At 36.2% G+C, this 25,173-nt stretch overlaps 3 protein-coding genes across 5 annotated transcripts; 2 read left to right on the top strand and 1 right to left on the bottom strand.

The window, feature by feature from the left end:
• Positions 1 to 1,646: 1,646 nt before the first annotated feature.
• tbc1d24 (TBC1 domain family, member 24) lies at positions 1,647 to 17,470 on the bottom strand. 3 transcript variants are annotated; one of them, XM_048173828.1, is made up of 8 exons: positions 17,370 to 17,442; positions 16,825 to 16,948; positions 10,893 to 11,947; positions 8,670 to 8,828; positions 8,021 to 8,084; positions 6,569 to 6,664; positions 5,582 to 5,822; positions 1,647 to 3,729 (listed from the first exon to the last, which is right to left on the bottom strand). In XM_048173828.1, the coding sequence occupies exons 3-8, from the start codon at positions 11,867 to 11,869 to the stop codon at positions 3,575 to 3,577; spliced, it is 1,692 nt and encodes a 563-aa protein (XP_048029785.1). In that variant the 5' UTR covers positions 11,870 to 11,947; positions 16,825 to 16,948; positions 17,370 to 17,442; the 3' UTR covers positions 1,647 to 3,574. The 3 variants fall into 3 exon arrangements, with proteins under 3 accessions (XP_048029785.1, XP_048029784.1, XP_048029786.1); XM_048173827.1 differs by lacking the exon at positions 16,825 to 16,948 and having other exon boundaries at positions 17,370 to 17,470; XM_048173829.1 differs by lacking the exons at positions 16,825 to 16,948; positions 17,370 to 17,442 and adding an exon at positions 15,839 to 15,858.
• Positions 17,471 to 20,718: 3,248 nt separating this feature from the next.
• Positions 20,719 to 22,055, top strand: LOC125257465 (myeloid-associated differentiation marker-like protein 2). The gene has a single exon (XM_048173856.1). The coding sequence runs from the start codon at positions 20,898 to 20,900 to the stop codon at positions 21,765 to 21,767; it is 870 nt and encodes a 289-aa protein (XP_048029813.1). The 5' UTR covers positions 20,719 to 20,897; the 3' UTR covers positions 21,768 to 22,055.
• A 1,822-nt stretch (positions 22,056 to 23,877) lies between these two features.
• Positions 23,878 to 24,735, top strand: LOC125258612 (myeloid-associated differentiation marker-like protein 2). The gene has a single exon (XM_048175559.1). The coding sequence runs from the start codon at positions 23,878 to 23,880 to the stop codon at positions 24,733 to 24,735; it is 858 nt and encodes a 285-aa protein (XP_048031516.1).
• Positions 24,736 to 25,173: the final 438 nt, after the last annotated feature.

Below are 25,173 nucleotides of genomic sequence, written 5' to 3'. Positions count from 1 at the left end.
ATGAAGACTACTGGGACTCTATACTCTGGAGTGATAAAACCAAGATAAATGTTTTTGGAACTGATGGCTTCAAAACTGTATGGCGTCGCAAAGGTGAGGAATACAAAGAAAAATGCATGGTGCCTACAGTGAAACATGGTGGTGTCAGTGTCCTTATGTGGTGCTGCATGAGTGCTGCTGGTGTCGGGAGCTGCATTTCATTGATGGCATCATGAATTCACAGATGTACTGCTCTATACTGAAAGAGAAGATGCTGTACAGATGCACTTTTCCAACATGACAATGATCCTAAACACACATCTAAGGCCACTGTTGGATTTCTGAAGAAGAACAGGGTGAAAGTCATACAGTGGCTCCTGATCTGAACCCAATCGAACACCTATGGGGAATTCTGAAGAGACAAGTTGAGCATCACTCTCCATCCAGCATCCAGTCTCTAAAAGAGCTCATTCTTGAAGAATGGAAAAAGATAGATGTTGCAAAATGTCGCCAACTTGTTCATCCCATGCCTAGAAGACTTGGTGCTGTCAACTGTATTCATCACTCGATTCGTGAGGTCTGATCGCGCTCTGACAGTGGCAGTGATGTCTCGCGCATATACTTCAATGAGCGCGAGACATCACTGCCGTTGTCAGAGCGCGATCAGACCTCACGAATCGAGTGATGAATGCAGTTGGACATAGTGGTGTATTAGAGGTAAAAAATGATATAAATACTGTTCGGTTTCTCGCACAAACCGATCATTTCGTGTCTTAAGACATCAATGTGTCGTCACGAGCCACAGGGTTTCATTTGGATTTGTCTGTCGTGTTTTATTTACTCTTATAGTCCAAGTTACCGCTGACTTGCATTATACGACTGACAGATGGCAGCGGTTGGAGTTAAAAATCATCATTTGTGTTCTACTGAAGAAACAAAGTCACCTACATCTTGGATGCTCTGGGGGTAAGCAGATAAACATCACATTTTCATTTTTGGGTGAACTATCCCTTTAAAAAAATCATGGAGGCCATACAAAGTACTAGATGTAGTAGTTTTTGTTGTGGGGTGTACTTATTTTTGCATCACCCTAATTTGAGTAAAATTGAAAAATGTGTAATCTAAGTTATATTATTAACCTTACTTTCATGTTATATTAAACTTAGTCTTGTCAACATTTTGGAAATTGTTTTTGTGTTCAATGAGATATTGTTTAAAATGGGGGTGTACTCATTTACGCTGAGCACTGTATATATCCCAGTGATTTTAGTGAATAGTGTTGGGTTAGAGTGGAAAATAACTGCTAAGTGTGCCAAACTCTGACTATATGTGTAGTAAGCTTACTATACATACATTTGGATTAAAATAGTGACAAAGTAGATCATTCAAAATATTAATACAGCTATATAGCATTGTTAAAACGCTAATATCAGAGATTTACAGGGAAAGTTCTCTTATTTGAATATCCAATTGTTTTAATTTCTGAATATCTAATGACGTTTTTTTAGAGTATAACTAAATTAATGCTTATTCACTATAGAAATTGACATGACTTTTCCAGGCCTGGATATCACAATTTCCTGGTTTTTCATAACTGGGAACTTTGTTGCATAACGGACAATGACTAGACAGTTACATGCATGAAAAACTGAAGACAACAACAGAACTGACATCTTGCACAGTTTTTATTCTTCATCAGAATGGATCGCTCGAATGTGCCCTGCATAGGAGAAACAGTCCTTCACAACTTTTATGAGCAGATACTAGATTACTACATGTTTGACACTATAATCTAGGGCTGTTACCCAAATGTTTAAGACTTCACACTTGAAACACACACACCTGCTCCACCTGAATGAGACACATAACATACAAACACATCACTTGATATGGTAACACATCACAATCACAATGTACATACACACTCCTCAACAAACAGCTTTGATCACTGAAGCTCTGATATGACAAAAAGATGATCACAAAGATACTGAAAGCAACCAATACATTACTAATATTAATTAACAGATGATTTACTAACATTCGGCAACTTAAAATAGGTTGATTAAGTGCAAAGAAAAAGATAAATCATAAAATGTAATACTTCCTCTTAAAATAGTGCTGATTATGCCGTCATACATATAATTCAAGCAAAGACCAATAAATGATTAACAAAACAAATACTTTACATTGCAATTCAACCTGCGTACATTTAACGTTCATGTTTAGCTACAGCATTTTATACGTGGTTCTTTAGGATTCGGACGGAGTGATATGGTACATTTCATTCCATTACTGAAATTCATAATTGAATTGAACAAACAAACAATGCCTTTCACACAAAAAATTAAGATTGTCATCATTTGCTCCAAACCGGCATGACTTTCCTTCTTATGTGGAGCACAAAAATAAACATCCACTCTGTTCTTCTCTGTGCAATGAAAGCTGTCAAGCTCCATAAAGTAGTTTGTGCACTATATTTCAAGTCTTCTAGCAAGTCAAAAGCAAGTGTGGTGTGAGGAACAGGCCCAAATGTAGCTGTTATTCACAGAAATTGTACTCTCAAATCTTATGCGCATATTTAAACTAGCTGCATCTGGTTTGAAATCGTGAATATGCGAATGTGCAAATGAGATCTGAGATACACAGTGAAATTTTTCTTCACAAAAGTATAGCTACAAAACATATGAAATATAGTTTATAGTTTCATTATGATGTTTTAAATTTAGCCGTCCTTTTACGAACTTGACAGCCCTGATCAGATTCACTCTCGTTGTATGAAATCAGCCAAGTTATTCTGCAAATTCTCTGTATTTGTGTTCCACAGAAGAAAGTAAGTGATACCGGTTTAGAAGGACATGAACACAATGAGTAAATGATGACAGAATTATTAATTTCTGGTTTAAAAAAAACACTGGAATGCCATTTAAGCATGCTGAATGCCCAGAAGTACTTCTGTTTTGACTCAAGATTTATGAAGAGCTCATGTTTTACGGTCTTCCTGTGCCTAAAATCTGGAAATTTAATTTTCCCAATTGGCACACAACTGTATAGAAGAACAAAGGGGATTTGAGACAGAGAAACTTTGATCACTCTCTCAAATTCCACCCCAAAATAATATATATACCTCCATCCTGTAATGAGAAAGCAATGATATATTGGTGCGTTTAGCACCAGAAAAGTCAGCAACAATATCTGACAACTGCCTGGAATCACATCTAAGACTTGGTTTTGCTTTAACAAGAAAGTCTCCTGTGTTCTGGTCCTCATTTCTTGTAGATATTGATCATTATAAACTGCAGAAAATGCAAAATGCAGCATTGATGAAAACTTAATTTCCTTCGTCTAGATTCTTCACTGGACTAGATCAACACTGCTGATATGAAAAGCATCAAAATAAACCTCGACATATGTTTTGCATTGATAAATATACACAATAAGCATTAGATCTTGACTGGAGCTCTGGGCGGATCTTTTAGTGCACTGGAGGAGCATCACATCTCCATTACCTCCTACATGAATGGACGTCTATCACAACATAAATATCTTACAGCCACAGCATCCCATCAGTATTTCCTGCAGATGTGGCGAGCCGCTCTTATGATGCCATGGAGTCTCTGAAGCCCCACACCTCCAGCAGTGCGATCTGGAAGCTCTCAGCACACAGCGGCGGGTTGTCAAAGGTCAGGCAGCGTTCGGTTCGGCCGTGGTTCAGCTCAGAGTCGATGTACAGAGCGTTACCATCACCTCCTCCTTCAACAACAAAAGGCATCCGATTATAGAGAATCGAGTATTCAAGATTGACTAGCTTCCTTTATATACTATACGACTTAAATAATAATACTGGATTTAAGAGTAACTAGGCTGGGCAATAAATGTAATTTCATACATTCATTATGTATTTGCTCTGAAATGGTTGAAAACATAATTTTGAACAAATAGTCTCAGTACATTGTGCAAATGTTTAATGCAAGAAACAAAAATAAGAATGTAAAAAGGTCAATTATATATATATATATATATATATATATATATATATATATATATATATATATATATATACATATATATACATATAAAATTCACCTTTTTACATTCTTATTTATATATATATATATATATATATATATATATATATATATATATATATATATATATATATATATATATATATATATATATATATATATGTACAGGGCTGTATATATGTACAGGCAGTCAAACGATTAATCACAATTAATCGCATACAAAATAAAAGTTTGAGTTTGCCTAATATATGTGGGTGTACTGTGTGTAATTATTATGTATATATAAATACAAACACATCCATGTATATATTTGAGAAATATTTACATGTATATGTATTTATTTATATTTTTATATAATTTATATTATATATAAATACATTTTTTGTACATAACATATTTCTCTCAAATATATACATTAATTTGTGTGTATTTATATATACGTATTAATTACATACATTACACATTAATCGCGATTAATCGCATACAAAATAAAAGTTTGAGTTTGTATAATATGACACATATATTATACAAACTCAAACTTTTATTTTGTATGCGATTAATTGTTTGACAGCCCTAAAAGTTACTCAATATTTTCACTGGCCACAATTTTGACATCTAGACCATGGGGGAAAAACTGCCATTTAGATATTTTTAATATTTTCTCACAATTTGGCAGTAGGTACATTAGGCTGCTGTCACTTTAAGACCTGACGCACAGATCCATTATACTGTTACACGTGTGTTTTCTTTCTCAACTGTTTACGTTCACTTACAACATAATTGACTGTGTTTATGTGAATACTCGACAAGACTGGTATTTTGACATTATTTTGTGTGTATTTGACTGATTTAAGCGCATTAAGTAGCAAAAAAGGACTCAATTTAGTACTGAGAGGTGGTTTTTTATGCATCCACTTTGAGTGTGAGCACAAAATCTGCAGGAATGAGTACAATTTATGAGCAATACGTGCAATCCCACGCTGAAATCCAAGCCCTGTAACACCAACAATATTCATACAGAGCAAATGAAACGAGCGAGTGAGGGTTTGTGTGTCAACTCGCTGATGGAGAGATGAGAGAGCGAGAAAGTATCATGTATCTATTTTGCGGGAAATGAGTATTGGAAGCATTATTTTAGTATTGATATGTATCAAAAATCGCATTTAAAAAGATTTCTTCATATATTTTTGAGAGACACTGCAAATTATTCATTGAACTAATCATGTGAACCGAATCATTTATACTTGCAGTAATAAATCTTCCCAAATTGATCATTTTTGCTAATGAGGTTTAAATCAGACATGATATTAAAACATCTCCATCTTAACACTCTCATATGAAATTCTACTAACACTTTAGGAAACTTAATGGTCAAATATAAGTCACATTAAATTAATTGTATTATTCAGAATGATGGTTAATTTTACATCATAAAATATTCAATAAATCTATATTGAATGTGAATATTGAAATGCATCTATCATTATATTCCTGTAAGAACTGGTGCTTGATTTCAAGTGAAGAGAAAAGTAATAATAATACAAATCTGATTGGTGAGAAATTATTATCTCACTTACCGATAATGATGGAGTCGACGTTTCCTGCCATAAACATGGAGGTGTTCCTTGAGTTCAGGTTGAAGTGTCGTGCAGACAGGAAGGGGGACAGCTGAGATGACTCTGTGGCTGGTTTCTCTAGAGACAGCGGTGCACCGTTGTCTTCGCCGCCGGTCTGTTCGTCGCCTGCGGGCTGGGCCGCGCTCGCCAGCTCTGGGTGTTTGATAATGACCCACTCATAACGCTCCATCTCTGGCTTCATCTGAAACAAACATGTAAGACATGTTACACACATATATTTAACACGCTTTACTTCTGAAAACACACAACAGCAATCTGGTGGTCAGATGTCAGGAAGTGAAACCTGAATACATGCTGGGGTGGTTAAATTGTGGTTAAAAGTCTGGGCTGCTACAAACCACAAACATTTACCCTGATAATGTCCATTTGCATTGCTTTAGATCTGCTATATGAAAATTAATCATATAGTATAAGTGAGTCAGGTGAGAACATGTTATGAACAATTTTTATTACCATTTTACTACCTTTTAGGGTTTAAAAGAACTCAATAATATCTCAGTTGAGTTCCAACTTGCTATGGTTTGATTCACATTAAATGTATAGCTCTATAATTTTATTATATTATAACTATGATTAATTTATGTCCTAAAAGGAATTTTAGGAGAAACATCTGAGAACAAGTTCATATTTAAAAGAAACACAACTGAGAACTCAATTAAATTACCCAAGAGCTATAAAATATTCCTGTGGGAGTCTAACAGGATGAAATGATGATGGATGAGAGAAACTTGACACACAAACGCACTGCACTCTAGTCTAATACTAAAGAAAATAGCACCACCTAGTGGATCATAAACATAATTTCTGAAAAACTAAAATTATTTATATTCTATATTATTGTTTACTGATAATCAAATTAATTTGGTTGTTTATATATGCATATAAACAAATGAGTACCAAAATGACATGAAAAGAAATGTAACATACTCTGAAGACGAAACACTCTCCAGTGCCAAAGAAGCTGAGCTTGTTCCCGCCTCTCTTCCGCTCCTCCCAATCAGTGGACAGGAATGCCCCGCACACCTGGAATACAATTGGACGAGAGGACCGTCAATCATAGCAGCTCCTCATCCTGAACAACCTCTCTGCATCCTAGTTCCCTTACTGTCCATCCTACATAGTATGCAAGAATAAACACAGACCTCAAAAAAACTAAAACCGCCATTGTAAAAACCCATAGGAAATGAACAAAGCATGACTTCTGGCTTGAACCGACTGAACGGCTCTATTAGAGCTGGTAATTTTTTGATTTATAGTTGCAAATGGATGAAACAAAATCACTTATTCCTGCACTTCCAATTATTTTGGGGAAATTTTCCTTTTAAAATGTACATAATTTAAATCGCCCTTAGCCTAATTTAGATTACCTCCACAGAAACAGCCGCATAAATCAAATGAGTTTGTGCTTAATTAATAAAAGTAATGCAAATGCATTAGCGGCCTTTGCTATGTTTCACCCATTTCACTTGAAACGGGCCTCAGAACAACAAAAGGGGCCTCCATCCACTTGTGCCCGAAAAAGTGCCCCGTCCCCCCACCATCACGGAAATTAACGGGGGCTTGGTGCAAAAATGCCACCAAAATTAATAAAAATGCACCCTAATATTCAAGATATATGGGTAAAAATGTCCCTGTATAAGTTCTTGTTTTTAATACTTATAACAGGATATAGAGTGCTGTTTTCCTGAATATCAGCACAATTGCAAATGTGATAGCTTATTGATTTTTTTTACAACAGTTCAGGAAACAAGAAGTTAATATTGGTGACTTTCATCTGGGGTTGGGATGGGGATGGGGGATCTCCAACTGTTTCTTTGAAATGGGCTTCCGAATTGCAAAGGCCACCTCTGTGCAAATGTGAATATATTTGCTATGGTGCATAAACAGTGATGGGGGTAATGCATTACAAGTAATGTGACTTACGTAATCAGATTACTTTAAATATCTACTTAAAATATCTGAGTTACTTTTTAAAATAAGTAATGCATACTTTTTTCCCCCCATTTTTTGACTGACACCTCTCCAGTCCCCGTGTTGATATAAATCAAGAGTAAGTACAGAGACGTCGTGTGCATTGTGCAAACATAATGATTATTGGTGTCATTAATTTCCCTTTTGGTGTGAAAAATAGCCAAAAATAGAACTGTTTTTGTAATTAAAATACAAACATGCAAACCTAGACCAGGTGAGAAAAAGTAATGCAAAAGTAACTTATTACTTACCAAAAAAGTAACTACATAACTGTTACTTTTTTAAGGGAGTAATGCAATTTTGTAATGCATTATTTTAGTAACTTTCCCCAACACTGTACTAAAATAAGTGCAAAGAAGAAACAAAACGAGAGAGAAATAAAGAGAAAGAGACAGGGAGATTTGTTACCTCTCCATCTGTAGTTCTGATGAGCATTAGTGTCGGCTCGTGTCCCTCACAATGTGAATAAAACCTGAATAAAACATCACATACAATATTTCAAAAACATTAAAACAGTTTGAGAAGCTCATTCAGCTCTTAAACACCGTTGTAAATGGCTTAACTGAGTAATAACTATTACTCAGAGGCAGCAGCTATTACTCATGATGACTTCTTGAATAATGTTCCTGTGCACAAAGAATATCTTTCTTTAAAGTCGGCATGAAATGGAAGCTGCGATAGTCTTTTCTTCTCTAATGTGACGAGTGAAACTATTGGTGGATCTCATGTGAGTGAGAACTTGCCCTGTCCTCGCGCCAGTGAACACGATATCAGAGAAGAGATGTTGTTGCAAGAGGGAGAGGGACTTATTTTGATTTAAGATTACAAGGCACATGAATTTAAAAAAAATAATGATGTGCACAGATAAATTATTTATTATAAATAACGCAATATTCCATACAAAATAGGAATTGTCTATTTTGATTTCATGGTGACTTTAAATGAAAGTCACTTGCTTTGATATTTTGTTATCTAATGAAATTAGATTCATACATGTTTAAGTGTGACTTGAGTGTACAAATACTGTATATGCACTGAAGGGTGTGTGTATTTGTACCGGTTCAGGCTGCAGCCGTGTGTGGACGTGGTGAAGAGAAGCTGCGGCTGACACAAAGCGAAACGCTCCGGGATCCACGACCAGACATCTCTGATCTCTTTAGCGCTGACGATCTCCGAGCTGAAATTATCAGCGTTCACGGCTAACTGGACATTTTGTCTAGAGAAATAAAAAGAGAGAATGCAAACTTGATGATTTGAAAATCATCCATTTTTCACTGTGCATCAGTGAACCAACAACATAACAAAAATAAATAGGTCAAAAATAGCCTGAAAAACAGAAATGTGTGAGGAGGAGGATGAGAGATGAAGATACCCACCTTTTGATAGAACTAAAGGACAGCACAGAGAGTGGAGACAGGTGAAAAAAATGAAAATTAGGGAATGAAAAATAAATATGTAAATTAGAAGAAAGATGCAAAACACAAAAGATATAAAAAGACATACATAATAAACAAAGACATTTTAATATGAAGAGACACTGCCCTAAATAACACAAAAATAATGACAGTTTTTTGTAATTGTTTAACAATTAGTTACTTCTCATTAGAAATATTTCTGATTATTATTAATGTTGAAAACAGTTGTGCTGCTTCATTTTCATTTTCATCTTCATTTATGGAAACTGATGCTTTTTTTCAGGATTCTTTGATGAAACAGCATTTATTTAAAATAGAAATATTTTGTAACATTATAAATGTTTTTAGTGTTACTTTCGAACAATTTAATGCTTTCTTCCTGAATAAACGTATTAATTTCTTTCAAAAACAAAATCTTACCCCAAAACTTTTGAATGTTAGTGTACGTTTAGTTCAGCTAATGACATCCAATTTGCATCTCAGAAATAAGCAGTTATATTTTTCATTTTTTATCCAACTTTGTGTAAAAACCCTTTTAACTTTTCAAGTCTAACTAAATAACAAGTCATGTTTAATGTCAAGTACATAAACATTTACACACCTTTTGATCAATGAATTTCCATTTGCCTGTTATAACTAGACAGTTATTTAATAGAAATGTTTTAATACTTACTAAACATTTTCATAGAGATTTCACTAGATATAGAGTAGAGCTGCACGATTCTGGATAAATTGAGAATCAAGATTTTTTTTTGTTTCAAATAGAGATCACGATTCTCCCACGATTCTGAGCAGAGATTAAAACAAAATAACATAATTTACTAGAGATTCTGACAAAATGTTACTGTAGTCTATTTAAAATTAATCTGAATTATTTTAAAAAATCGTTTTGAGTGAATGATTCAATAACTCACTCAAAGACTTCACTTGTTTCATTACTGGATGAATCAGTGTTTTTGAACGAATCTCTTGAATGAATGACTCAATGACAAATACATTTTTTAACAGTCACTTGTCGCCACCTACTGGTGTAACAATGTACATTGTAAAAAAAAAAGATTATCAATAAGTTATGATAAAACGTTTTTACTCATCAAAATAAGTTTATGTTTTTATGTTTATGTTACACAAGATTCAACTATTTTTTTAATCAAGTTTAAAGGTTTATTTCACCACAGAATGAAAATTCTGTCATTAATTACTCACCCTCATGTCGTTCTACACCCGTAAGACCTTCGTTCATCTTCAGAACACAAATTAAGATATTTTTGATAAAATCCTATGGCAAGATAAGGTTGAACCACTGTAGTCACATGAACTGTTTTAAATATGTCTTTAGTTAATTATCTTGCTGTCAATGCAGGCCTCACTGAGCCATCAGATTTTATCAAAAATATCTTAATTTGTGTTGTGAAGATGAACAAAGGTCTTATGGGTGAGTAATTAATGACAGAATTTTCATTTTTGGGTGAACTAACCCTTAAATGTAATTTAAGCTGAAATTACTTAAACATCCAAGTTGATTGTACCTAAAAATTTAAAGGCAGCAACTTTTTTTACAGTGTGATTGATACTATCATTATTTGAAGCACCAAGTTACTTTCGAAAGGTGAATCACTCTATTTGAATGTTCCGCTGTGATTTTATCAAAGGTTTATTAGAATGACATTGTGTGGGTGTTTGAATCGAGATCGCGATCTTTTAACGATTAATCGTGCAGCTCTAATATAGAGTAATAGCCCATATGAGCAACTAGAAAAATGTATAGTTAATATAGAAACATCCATGATTTTTTAAGGTGTCATTTCCAGGAATATTTCCAGGTTTTTTGCTACAAATATTGATGATAAAACTGTCATGTCTACCTCTTCTGTTTGACGGTGATGCCTTTCTGCTGGAGTGATTTCTCATTGGCCAGCTGAAGCAGCGTGATCTCTTTACGGCTGAACAGGCGGATGGAGAAAGCCTTTTCCAGCAGCTTATCCGGCGTCACGCTTTTCCCGATGTTCTGCACGAACGTCCGTATATCACTCTTGACCGCCGCCGAGTCCTGCTTGGCTAAGGCCGAGCCGGAGGCCGTGCACTGCTTGCGGTAGAACTTCAGTATCGCCAGTGCAACGCGATAAAGGACCTTGTAACCTTCCACCAAAAACACGTCCATCACGCGTGCGGCGAAGCTGAAGGGCAGGTCACCCAGAACCCATCTCTGCCAATCAGAGTAAACCTCCAGCACGTCTGTTGCCGTGGCAACCATCAGCTTATGTGCAGCGGGGCAATACTTATGCACGAGGTCGCCGAACGTCATGCAGGCCGACTGATATGCGAGGAAAGTCTGATCTAACAAACGCCGCCCGGGCTCGTTGCAGGCCAACATGCGACTGACGCTCTCGAAGCACTGCGCTTCATCCGCGCTCCAGTGCAGCAACAGCGCCGTCACCGCCGGCAAAGATGGGCAGTATGATATATCCGGGAACTGCCCTGCCACGCAGGAAATTACAGCATGCACCGAACCTACGGATTCGGCCTTCAGACAGTACCGCGGCACTGCCGTTCCGTCCACGAACTCCGGCAAGGGGCACGCGGATGGGTTGCGCTTGCTGTTGGAATTCCCCACGATGTCCCGGTAGACCTCGGCGTCCGGGGTGACGGTGCGACACGGGAGGGCTTTGATCAGGTGCTGGTAAACAGCTGAGCGCTGGCTGTGATTTTTGTCCCACTGGCCCGAGCGGGCGTGCTGTTTCAGCTCCTTTAAGTCTTTATATTCGGTCTTACCGGGAGCCGCGTCGCGAGACACATCGCCCATCTGAGACCAGTCCACGAACACACCACAATCCGCAGCCATGACCTCTGACCTCACACGTCAACCAGCACAAAGAAAGAGAGCAAGACAGAGAGAAACTAGCCGGCCATATTGCTCCAGCTGTTGAGAGAAGAAATATTGTCAATGTCTCTCATTGATGACAAAGCAATATTTAGGAAGCCTAAAATGGTGACAATATCCAAGAATGCATGAACTCCTTAAAAATGCATCCACTGAATTAGAGATTGACCGATATTTTCCCCGATATTTAAGCATTTTACCATAATCGGATATCGGCTTTGTAATATCGGATTTACTGATAAACGCTGCCATCTTATGGGTGTTTTGAGAATTGCGCGCCATTACAATGCATCTGAGGGGAGACAAGACAACGGCGTGCACAGGTAAAGTATACTTACCTGCTTTGCTGTAATTTGTAAACTTTATTTAACATAACAGCCATTAATGCACAAATTAGATGCGTTACATTAATGCCTGAAATGTAGCTAGTTTATGCAGAATAGAGACAAGCTCACGGAGTCACGTAAGATAATCCATCATGTCCTGTTTCAATAAAGATGTAACTTTGCATGAATTAAATGAAGCACATGTTGAAAATAAAAGCGCTGAATTTAATTCTCTCTCTGTTGTCTATGTTCATCATTAGTCTCGTGAAGTCGTCTGCATTTTCTATTCACTCAGCGGGTTGATGCTCGGCCACCGCATGTAACTTAACAAGATTTACTTGTTTAAAACAACGTAATTCGCTAATAAACATCCAAGTAAATGCAACTCTATGGAAATTAATTATTTATTATCTCTGCGAGCGATCTCAGTTTGAGTATAGTTCTGTGTAAATGCATAGATAAACAGCGCTTTGTCAGCGGATATTTCATAATCTAGAACGACAAAAACATTATTAATAATTCTGATATAACATACCAGTTGAGAAATGCAATAAAATACAATGCTTTGTTTGTTGTATTGCAATATTCCAGAGAATATTATTCAGTTATTTAACATTATCCAGTTTAAAATGAAGTATTACATTTCTGCAAAGGTGACTCCTGTCTTTAAATTTATTTTCTCCATTTGAAAACATTAGATATTCTACATTTATTTTGCTTATTGTTAACATTAGTGTTGCTGCTGATGCTTTTTATAAATAAAATTATTTTTGTAATATGAAGATTAAAATTAACAAAATTTATTGGTGTATAAATGAGATTTGTTTTCTATGCAAGGAGGGAGCGATTGTTATAAATAAAATGGTTTGTTCAGTTCAGGGGTGTTGTAATCGTGTCAAAAACAGTATAACAGTAAATAAATATCGGTTCTGCATATCGGTTATCGGGCACAAACACAAAAATTAACGGTATCGGTTCTAAAAAAAAAAAAAAAAAAAAAAATCAACATCGGTCGATCACTACACTGAATGCAATGAAAGTGCTTCGGATAACAGCATCTGCCAAATGCATAAATGTAAATACAATATCAATATTGGAAAAGCATTTTCATCAGCACGAATTGATATTGGATTTGGAAGCACATATCATCAGGCCTTTTTTCCCCCCATTTCAAACAGTACTACTATGTATGCAAAAGTATTGAAATGTTATGCAAATTTTCTACCGGTCCGTACATTACAATATTTTGATGCCTGAATTCACTTGAGCTTTGAAACAGTCGCCAGTATCAGTACTGATATGTACTATACAGACATAAGTGACTGATATCATCCGAATATACACTACTGTTCACAAGTTTGGGATCAGTAAGATTAAAAAAAAAAGAAAAAAATGAACACTTTTATTCATCAAGGATGCAACAAATTGACCAAAAGTGTTCTGTTTCAAATAAATGCTGTTCTTTTGAATTTTCTAGTACTCATCAATAAATCCTGACAACAAAGTATCACAGTGATATATTTTGATGGTAACAGTTAGAAATGTTTTTCGAGCATCAAATCATCATATTAGAATTATTTCTGAAGGATCATGTGACACTGAAGACTGGAGTAATGATGCTGAAAATTCAGCTTTTTAATCACAGAAATAAATGATATATTACAATATATTTATTTGAATAGAAAACAGTTCTTTTTAACTGTAATAATATTTCATATTCATAATATCACTGTTTTTACTGTATTATTTGATCTATTATTATTTGATTATTTGGTGAGCATAAGAGACAAAAACATTCAAAACATTTCAAAAAACAAAAAAAATTTGTACTGACCCCAAACTATACATATTAGAGCTGTGCAATGTGGACAAAATAATCACACATTTTTTTTTAATGAATATTGCAATTGTGATTTTATTTGCGATTTTGGCTATTGTTTTTGCTTTTTCACATATGCTACATTCTAAATGTATTCAGTGCATAACAAAACATTTCACAATTAAATAACATAGTATTAACATTTTTGATCCTTTCTCATAAGGCATGCAAATGCTTGAACAACGGATACTTGTTGTGTCGGTTCAGGCTGGCTTTGAGGTGTGCTTTTGTTAGTTTCGACGGACTTTGTCGACATGCATTGATCATGCAGTTTTTTTATGCCGCTGTTTTAAGTGCTGAAACAGGTTTGTTGTATTGCCCCGTTTCATTGCAATAATCTCACAGGTCTTGCAAATTACCTTGCTCTCTGACACATCCTCTCTCCTGAATCCAAAATACAACAAAATATTCTGAATTAAAATATAAATAAATTAATAAATAAAATTGCAGTCTTATGTGATTTAGAAATTGCATGTGCTCAAATCGCGAATGTTTTGCGATTGCGATTAATTGCACAGCCCTTATATATATATATATATATAAATGTTTTTCGAGCATCAAATCATCATATTAGAATTATTTCTGAAGGATCATGTGACACTGAAGACTGGAGTAATGATGCTGAAAATTCTGCTTTTTAAATCACAGAAATAAATTACATATTACAATATATATATATATATATATATATATATATATATATATATATAAGAAATGCCCTAAAAAAAATCACCTCAGAAAGCCGCATGTGAGTCCATCTCTGTTTTTCTGCCTTTCTGACTCAGTTCATCAGAATTTCCCAATTACACTTATTAGATTTCAATGACCTCCACTTCCCTCGCTCTGTTTTCTTCTTCTCTCTCTCGATTTCACTGGGTTTGTAAGCGTGTGCACTGGACTCTTGTACTTTAAGGTTGCTGTGAGGTCAGAGCTCTTAAGAACGTCAACAACATGAAACTATCACGACAAAGCAAAAAATAAATACTCTATTGGATTTGCTGATGTAGCGTAATAGCATCAGTGGTCCAAGGGTCAGGGGTCAAGGGGCTATAATCCATTTACACCAGGACAGGTGGATTAGTGCTATTATTTGAGTCTTACAGTGTGAAAATCATATAACTGTTTCTATTATAACAACATATTATACCATCAGTTACGTTTTAAGAAAATGACATGATTTTATAGTAAAACACTGACTTTAGAGGAACTTTTTTCTGTGGTAATCCATACAATGTATATCTACTGTTATCGTGGTAGTTTTTGGTCACAATGTCCAACCTTATCTCACATGTAAATACCATTGTACTATATGAACATGGTAATCAATCAGTAAGTATTAGGGCTGGGTAAAAAATACAGATTTTCTCATTTTTATGAACCGATATCGATTTTTAAATCCCAAGAATCGATTAGTCTAGTCTGTTTTCAGTTGATGAATGAGCAGAATATGTAGCGCCTCCCATCCAATAAATTGCAATAATTTTTGGGCTCCGTTACTTTTGATATGAAGCAAAGTCTCAGATTTCAAATGACGTCCATCTTATTATGAGATTCAAAAAATAAATACCGTTTTGGCGCTGTTTAATGTGGCGTGACAGATCGCTTTTGCACCTGAGTTAAAGAGAAGCATGTGATCATCCTCTCCTCCGCTTTAATACCAGTTACAGCGCGAAATAAACATGCATGAACATCTGAAGGCATGTTAAAATATACAGTGCAACTTACTGAAATCCGTATCATGTCTCGTGTAATCGCTCAATCAGTGTTTCAACCTCGGAAAGACGTCAACAAAACAGCTTGTCAATAAAACAATGTCACGTAACGTCACATTTACCTCAGAAAAACATTTTCAGTGACCATAAACTCATTAGTCAGCTAGAAAAGTGAACTCTAGAAAGCATTCTGATAAATATAGCTATGCATTGTTACATATTCATTATAACGTTATTCAATATTTAATGCATGTTTGAATAAATCAAGCACGATTTAAATGTTTATATTTAAAAAAAAATGAATTGGAGTAGAAATATTATGTAATTCTAAACTTTATTTATAATAAAAACATCATTGAGTGTAATTTAAGTGTTTGTATATAAATAAGTTAATTTATCCTTCAATATTAATATAGTAGTACCAACTGACTTACATGTGTAGGTTACATCATTAGTTGAGAGATGTTTTTCCTCTAGAAAATTTGCCATGTACTGTAACTGAAATACTACATACAAAATAATCGACATCAAATCGAAATCATAATCAAATCAAATCGAATCGAAAGCATGTCAATAGTAAAAATAGTAAAAAATTGTGTCAATACCCAGCCCTAGTAAGTACCATGGTATATATTAAAGCAGGGGTATTTAAACCGGGTGCTTGGAAAAGTTTAGTGAAAAGCAGAGTAAAAAACTGTAAAATAAAATAAATAAAAATACTAAACTAAACTAACTAAATAAATGTGATTAAACTAATAAACTGATTAAAATAAAATACGTAATTAAAAACATACAAACAAATAAATTAATTGGATACAAAATTTAAATAAATAAATAATTCCAACAATGCAATACCATAGTTAGTATTTATTATATTAATTTCTTTATACTTGAAAATACATTTTAGCCAGCGCATCTAAAAGATACTTTAGTCTTACTATCATAATAAATACATAATTGATTTATTTTAAACAGAAACATTATGTCATTATGTTTTACCTTAGTAATGATAGTAAGGATGATGACGATACATGTCAGTCAGCCAATCAGCGAGCGAGAGAAACGCCTCACGCGCGCGCCGTCAAGCCCACCTGGAACGCGCTTTGCAGCTCTTCTAAAGCTTCTAATGTGCACAAACCACAAACCAACACCTATATTTCACGTCAACTTTCAGTGACATAAACATTATACGACACGCACAACCTAATTCAAATCTGCTTGACGTATACTTGACTGACAGATGACGTTATAGCTACAAACTAGTATGCAAACACAACCCGATACATGCAGCAGACTGACAACTCGTAGTCGTTTTTATTAAATATGTCTTTAATACATGCAGACGTGCAAATGAAACGGCGACGCCTCAGATTAAGCTAATGTGAATAGCTCGTGCAGCTAATGTGCAGGCAGTGTAAACTAAACTACATGCCGAAGCCATTTAAAAGTCTGTACAGCAGCACTTCAAGTGTAGGAATCGCAAATAGATGCGTGGAATCAAGAAAATGTAATAAATTGAAAGATAATATGAATGAACGTCTTACCTGATTTGCTTTCGACTGTCTGTCAGGCAGCGGGCATATTTGTGATTGTGCGCGCATGCGCAGTGAGTACAGCCGTCACAGTGCACGCTGGGTGAAGAGACTTACAGAGATATATAGTTATATATTAAATAGAGAAAGAAATATAATTATGTTTTGAATTCTATCTATCTATCTATCTATCTATCTATCTATCTATCTATCTATCTATCTATCTATCACACACTTAATGATATATATAGATATAATAATAGAGAAATGTCTATATATGGTCATAAATATTTGCTATTTCTAGTTTTCTGTAATATAATTATGTTATTAGGCCTAATATTTATCTTACCCAGAAATGCATTGGTAATCTTTTGCTTTTTCCATTACAAGAAAAAGGAAAATCCCAGACAGTGAAAGGCCGTCCTGTATCACCTGACCTGTTTACTGCTTTATGAGCATCTCACTGGCCAGAGGGTCGAGTCGGTCTGGTAATGAGACAACGCCCGGCCTTGTGCACAACATCCGTAGACATATGACAGTCATTAAGATAACTCAATCAAGAGTCGGACACAGTTCCTGCCTTCCCTAAAGTTTATAGACGCACACAACTCTTAAAACATAGTGTTCACCTTTAAATAAACAAGGAATAGGTGACACTAACCTATAATAATTCACTAAAAGCATCATATAATCTAAGAATATATCATGTATTTACTGTAGAGAGTTGATGTTAAAATAGTTTGGATGTGGTTCACCAGCAGTTCAGTTTAGTAATATAATCCAGCATAGATAATATATAATGATTATGCATGGCTAATGAGTCACGAGGACAACAGGAAAGCGACTCCACACTTGAATACCTGATTACTAATAAGTTAATAATTTAATATTGCACAAATTCAGTGATCTGTTTTTCACTGTTATTCACGTTTACAGATTTGAGGCTGCATCAAACATTGATGGACCGGCTCGAGCGGAGATGCTAAATGATTCCCAGGCATTATTAACATATAAACATAAATATAAATGTAAGTTAATTCCTCTGAAGCAAAAGCAACTCTGTAGAAGGTCACATCAGTGATCATACTTATTAGCAAACACAATCTCATGCTTTTACAGGCACATTTAAATAAAGTCAAAGTACATCAACAGTTTCTAAGTTTGAAAGTTTCAAAGATGTTCTTCCAGCTAAAATTCAATGGCACTGAGGTAAATGTGCAAAGTTGTAAACTTAAGGTCGTTTCTTTAAGGAAAGATATGATTCCACAATATGATTCTGTCAAATAAATAACAAAGATTGTATATAGTCAAATATAGTTAACGTCTATGAAACATTTGACTATCATTCTCCTCCATTTTATTCTCATTTACAACTGTCAAAGATAAACTGACAACCTTGCTTCTGAAAGTAAAAATGTTCAGAACTAATTCCTTGTTTGAATTCAGTGACTTTCCCATTACAAAAGTAGCTTTTTAACAATTTATGAATAAAATTAATTGGGGGGAAAAAGCTGATACCAGGGTCCAAGTGATTAAAGGGTTAGTTCACCCAAAAATGACAATTCTGTCATTAATTTCTCACCCTCATGTCGTTCAACACCTGTAAGACCTTCGTTCATCTTCAGAACACAAATTAAGATATTTTTGATGAAATCTGAGAGCTCTCTGACTCCTCCATAAACACTCTCAAGGTCCAGAAAGAAGTGTTATGAAGCGACGAGAATACTTTTTGTGCGCAAAAACAAAACAAAAATAACACTTTTATTCAACAATCTCTTCTTTTTCACATAAGTCTCCTAAACAGTTGACGCAATGAACGCAGTCCAGCGCTTCCAGGTTCTACGTCAGAACGGCGACTCATTATTGGCCGGCTCCTGCGTCAGCGTCACACGCATACGTCGTGCTGATCACGTGATCAGCTTTGGCCAATAATGAGCCGGCATTCGGACGTAAACACGGAAGCCTGCACTGTGCTTACTACGTGATCAGCGTAGGAGACTGAGGTAAGAGAAGAAAATGTTGAATTAAGTCATTATTTTTGTTTTGTTTTTGCACACAAAAAGTATTTTCGTCGTTTCATAACATTAAGGTTGTACTCACACTAGGCACGGTTGCCTTGAACCGAGCACGATTGTCCCCCTCCCCACTTCCCCGCTGGCTGCCTGTACCAGAGCACGCTTACGTCACATACAATGCAACTTTTTGTATGGAAGAAAACAGGAAGAAATGCACTTTCGCTAAGATATTGCCTAATAGATTTATCATTTATGCCGCGCAGCGATTTTCACTTGCACGTACCAGAGGATTATTACGAAGGCAGCTGACGTTAATGGAGGAATTTTGCAGCTTTACTCGCAAACTACAATTCTAGTTCATCAATAAAGTGAGAACCAGACCCGATATAAACCCAAATACACTTGAATTAAGTACATGAATTTACTACTATCAAAGTAGTAATGAAGATGTTTGCCGTCGTAATGATGACAGTAGTGCATACAAAAGTAGTAGCTGTTCTGTGCTCCAGCACGGTTAGCGCTCACACTGCATGCGAACCGCGCTCGAGCCCAACCGAACCCACCTCTTCCAAGCGGGCCAGGGACGGCTAAACGAACCGCACCCGGGCACGGAACGGCATGGTTCAGAGCACCTAGTGTGAGTACACCCTAAGGTTGAACCACTGCAGTCACGTCGACTGTTTTAATGATGTCTTTAGTGTCTTTCTGGACCTTGAAAGTGCTGATTATATTGCTGTCTATGGACGAGTCATATACCTCTCGGCTTTCATCAGAAATATCTTAATTTGCGTTCTGAAGATGAATGAAGGTCTTACCGGTGTGGAATGACATGAGGGTGAGTAATTAATGACAGAATTTTTTTATTTTTGGGTTAACTAACCCTTTAATATTTACTGATGCTTCCCCTTTTGGAAATGTGTGAGCTTTTTTATTAGCAGTTTATGACATGTTCAAAATTTTGATTCCTAGCGACCGTCGTTATTTATCCATTTTTTTACTGTAATGTTCTAATTAGGAAGTTCTTGTAACAGTTTTTAAATGTTACTGTTTGTTTTAGAATGTCCAGAGAACAGTCAAATGTAACATTTCCATAATGTTTGAAGAATGATAAAATGGAATGTTTGCACAACCAAGAAAAATGTTTTAAAGCATTTCTTTTTAAAAATGGACATTCAGTTTTCATAACTTAATGGGAACTTTATCAAAATGTTCTTAGAAGATCCTTTTGATGGGTCTATTTTCTTGTTTAGAGCGTCATTACAGCTGAACTTAAAGTCATTTCATAATTGATTCATTTTGTAAAACTTATTTTCCTGTTTATTCCTTTGAAATATGATTATCTGTACTGTATAAATGTGACTTGACTTTTGAAGTCACTTCCCCCTGATAATCACTATGCTGAGGTGGAGCATTGTGGTGGGACGGTTGTAGTGTCTTTTGCATATAATACATTTTTATCTTCCTCCGAGAGCAGATCGTTTCCATTATCCCTTCAGACCTCTTGAAGAGCCACTGCACTTTCAAGATGGAAAAGCTGAAATTCACTCCTTCCGCCCTGACGAGCTCCCGTGGTGCCCTGCACATGGCGCAGATCTTGGTGTGCGTGGTGACGTTTGTGGTGGGCTACATCTGGGGTCACCCGTCACACACCTACTGGATCTACAGTATGGTGGTCTGGGGTTTGTGTCCTGTCATCTCACTGGTCATCACCATAGTGGAGATGTTCCTCATCCACAAGCTGATCCTGGTGTTTTGCATGGACTGGGACGACTTCACGACCGGCATGGCCATGATGTCGTCTCTCTGCACGTTCTCATGCACGGTGATATGCGGCAACTTCTACATCTGCTGGAAGTGCATCTGGGGCTGGATGATCACGATCCTCTCCGCGGTGTGTTGCGTGCTTTACTGCGTGGAGATGTTCAAGGACAAATGTGATGCGGCGCGCTCTGCGACATACGTAGCTGTGCTTCCTGGCTTCATTAAGATTCTCCAGGCCTTCGTTGGCTGCATCATCCTCATTTCCCTGATCGGTTATGTGGGTAAACCGGCTCTGCTGTGGTGCATCGTTGCCTACGCCATTCCTTTGCCTTTAACCCTCCTGATCATCGTCACCAACATCTTGACCAAGTTAAAGAAATGTCTGCCCTTCAACATTGATTGTTTCTCCATGATTTTCCTGTTCATATCAGTTCTGCTGTACGTCTCTGCCGCAATCCTCTGGCCAATCTACAGCTTCAGAGGAAACCCGCGGCCAAAAGACTGTCCAGGAAACAGCTGCGTATGGAGCATCCAGTTTGTTGTGGCCTTCATGACCTATGTCAACCTCGGCCTGTACATCATTGACCTGGTCTTCACCTGCTGTGGAATCTGTGGATTTAAACGCTCTGAATAGTACTCTTAAGAAGAAAAGGGTTTTTCCAGAGCAATGCCATTGAAGAACCTTTCATGGAACAGTTCTTAAAAGAACCATTATTTTCTTAGTGTAAAGAGCTTTTTAATCATCTAAAGAACCTTTTTCCACTATTGTCAAATGGAAATGTTCCATGGATGTTAAAGTATAGATGCAGAACCTTTCTTTTTAAGAGTGTATTTTAAGATACTGTTGTTCTTGTTTCTATATAGTCGGACATATTTTGTATTTTGCTTTCATTGAATGCTTGATTGTTCAAAATAAATGATTTTATTTACCATCTGTGTTTTTTTGTTGTTGTTTTTTTAACATGGTAGATTTATGTTTTTTACACTATTAACAATTTTAGCTGTGTTTTTTAACTCTAAGAAATAAATATCAGCATATAGTTAAATGAAGTTTATCAAAAGTGACAGTAAAATGTTTCAAAAGATTTCTACATCAAATAAATGCTGTTCTTTTGAACTTTCTATTCATCAAAGAATCCTGTAAAACATGTAGGTAACAACACTTTATTTTAAGGTAATATAGTTAAACTACATGTACTTTAATACTAACAGTAAATTATGCATAATTACAAGTAAATAGCCTTAAACCTAATGCTAACTCTATAGTAAGTACATATTACTCAGTACTTATTTGAATAAGTACAATAACTGTCACCTTAAAATAAAGTGTAAACAAAATGTATCATGGTTTCCACAAAAATATTATGACAAAATTGATAATGATAAGTGTTTCTTAGCATCAAATTATCATGATTTCTGAAGGATCATGTGACACTGAAGACTGGAGTAATGATGCTTTGATCACAGGAATAAATTACATTCATGCAGATTCACTGAGAACTATTGAACAAGTGTCTTGGGCTTTACCCTATGGTTTTACCTGATCTCCGATCAGTTTTATACATTTGTAGATGTTTTAATTATACATTAGAATAATTAAAATTAATAATGGTAGTTATTAATCTCTTATTGGCCTGTTTAGCTTGAGCCATGGAACAAAGAAACAAGCCTTTAAAATTGATAAAAGAACACATATTATACAGACACTCTATATTAGTCTTATTAGATGATTAGTTAATTCCGTTTGATTGATTTTACTTTCAATAAAACTTTTGCAATACATTTGTTAAAGGGTATTTTTAATGCATGTTTGGCCTGAGTTTTGTTGCATTTCCACTGTTCTGACCACTAGGGGTCACCGTGGAGACGGGTGTCAGATTGTTTCGAAGCCTCGAATCATTACGGCACATTTGCTTCAACTGTTTCAGTGTTTCACGAAGCCTCGATCTGCCCATCACTATCTAAAAGTTGTAACTTCTTCCTGAGTCTCTCCATCAGTGTCGACTCCGGTTTGAACAATGTAAGGCTGAACACCGTTACTGACAATCCTCATTTTGGCTGCATGAGATTCTCCAGCTTTGTTGTTGTTGAGCTGTTAAAGCTCCGCCCTCTTCTGGAAAGGGGGCCGGGAGCAGCAGCTAATTTGCATTTAAAGGGACACACACAAAAACGACGTGTTTTTGCTCATACCCAAACAGGGGCAAATTTGACAAGCTATAATAAATGATCTGTGTGGTAATTTGAGCTGAAACTTCACAGACACATTCTGGGGACTTATATTACATCTTGTAAAAGGGGCATTATAGGTCCTTTAAATATTGTTAAACTGTCATTTTTATGTCTAAGGGGATACTGCGGCTGCTCTTAAGTATAGCACAATTCATACACAAATATGAGTGTTACATGATATACAGTACAACCGTTTTTCTATCAGTGAGAGCTATGTGTATAGTTGTACATTATTACTTAAAAAGTGTGATAGTGAGGATCATGGGATGATGGAAAAGGGGCCTCCACACACTGTCTTTGCATAGGATTCGGTGCTACACCTCTGCTTTTCATTTACAGAGACGTGTCACATTTGAGATATGAACAGAGAAAAGAATGATAAGTCACACACATACTGAAAGTGTATGGTGTGTGTGTCTGTGAAGACTTTATCAATGCAAATCATGCAGTTTGGAGTAACGGTCCACTTGAGTACAGCTCACACTTGTGTGGTTTTGGGCGTCAGATGAAGAACAATGGCGTTGTGTGGATTGAGTCTCAGTCAGTGTTTCCGGATCCTAGAGATGGTGTTCTGCGCGCTGGCCCTGATCATCCCGATGTTCCGTGGCTCCATGTCCAGTCCGTACGGGATCTGGTGCGAGTTTGTGTGGGTGTTTGGACTCATTGTGGCTGTGGTGATCTTCGTGATCGAAAAATACCTGGTGGATAAACTGATCGAGCTCCTGGTGCTGAAGCACACCTGGAGCGATCTCTCCTGCGGACTGACCCTTCTGTCATCCCTCATGCTGTTGTCCGCGTCTCTCATCTATTCCTCTGTGTTTGTGTGTGCAACATGCATCGCAGATATGATTTGCGCCATCGCCTCCATTCTGGCTTGTGGCGTGTACATGTTGGACGGCGTGATGTTAAAACTAAAGTGTCCCGAAGGTTATCTGTCCAGCGTACGAGGCATCCTGCGCTTCAGCCAGGCGTTTGTGGCCTGCCTCCTCTTCACCGCGGTATACAGCTACTTCAAAGGGGTGGAAAACCAATTCCGCCCTGGTGGTTTGATCTGGTGCATTCTGGTCTACGTGGTGTGTTTCCTTCCAACCGTGGTGGTGATACCGTCACACCTGCAGAAGTGTGTGGATCTGCTGCGATGCTGCAATCTCGATAAGTTGGAGCTGGTGCTCGACATCGTCGCTGTAGCTCTGTACGTGTCTGCGGCCATCATCTGGCCTGTGTTTGGATATAAAAACTATAAAAGAGACTCTGAAACTCACGATTATCGCTTTCATGACCTCAATATCATCACAGTCATGACATACGTGAACTTGGGGCTTTACATCGCAGACCTCGTTTTGACATTGATTGTACTTTGTAAAAACAGATAGAAGTAGAGTCAGATGTTCTATATTTCATTAAAATATTTTATAATTTCAGTGTCTTATGGGATATGTGATTGATTTTACCACATGGGAAAGAAAATGAGGGATAAAATCAGGTAAAAAGGACAATATGGTCAAAAAGTGGTGCAATCTACATGAATTTACACAATTTCTCTCTCTCTCTCTCTCTCTCTCTCTCTCTCTCTATATATATATATATATACATAGAGAGAGAGAACTTGTTGTGTAAATTCATGTAAATTGCAAAGTATATATATATATATACTTTAGACTGTTTAAAATTTAATATATATTATATAATAAGTAAACATTTAATATACAAGACTGTTTCCTAAAAGAGACTAATAAAATAGAATAAAAAATAAAAAAGCTCCTGATGGTTGCAAACTGTCATTCCTATACTATGCAGAGTTTATCTTAAAA

This window comes from Megalobrama amblycephala, linkage group LG22, assembly GCF_018812025.1.
Source record: "Megalobrama amblycephala isolate DHTTF-2021 linkage group LG22, ASM1881202v1, whole genome shotgun sequence".
NCBI classification, from domain to species: Eukaryota; Metazoa; Chordata; class Actinopteri; order Cypriniformes; family Xenocyprididae; genus Megalobrama; species Megalobrama amblycephala.
Note: the sequence above shows the minus strand (reverse complement) of the source record. Positions and strands in the feature narration are given on the sequence as shown.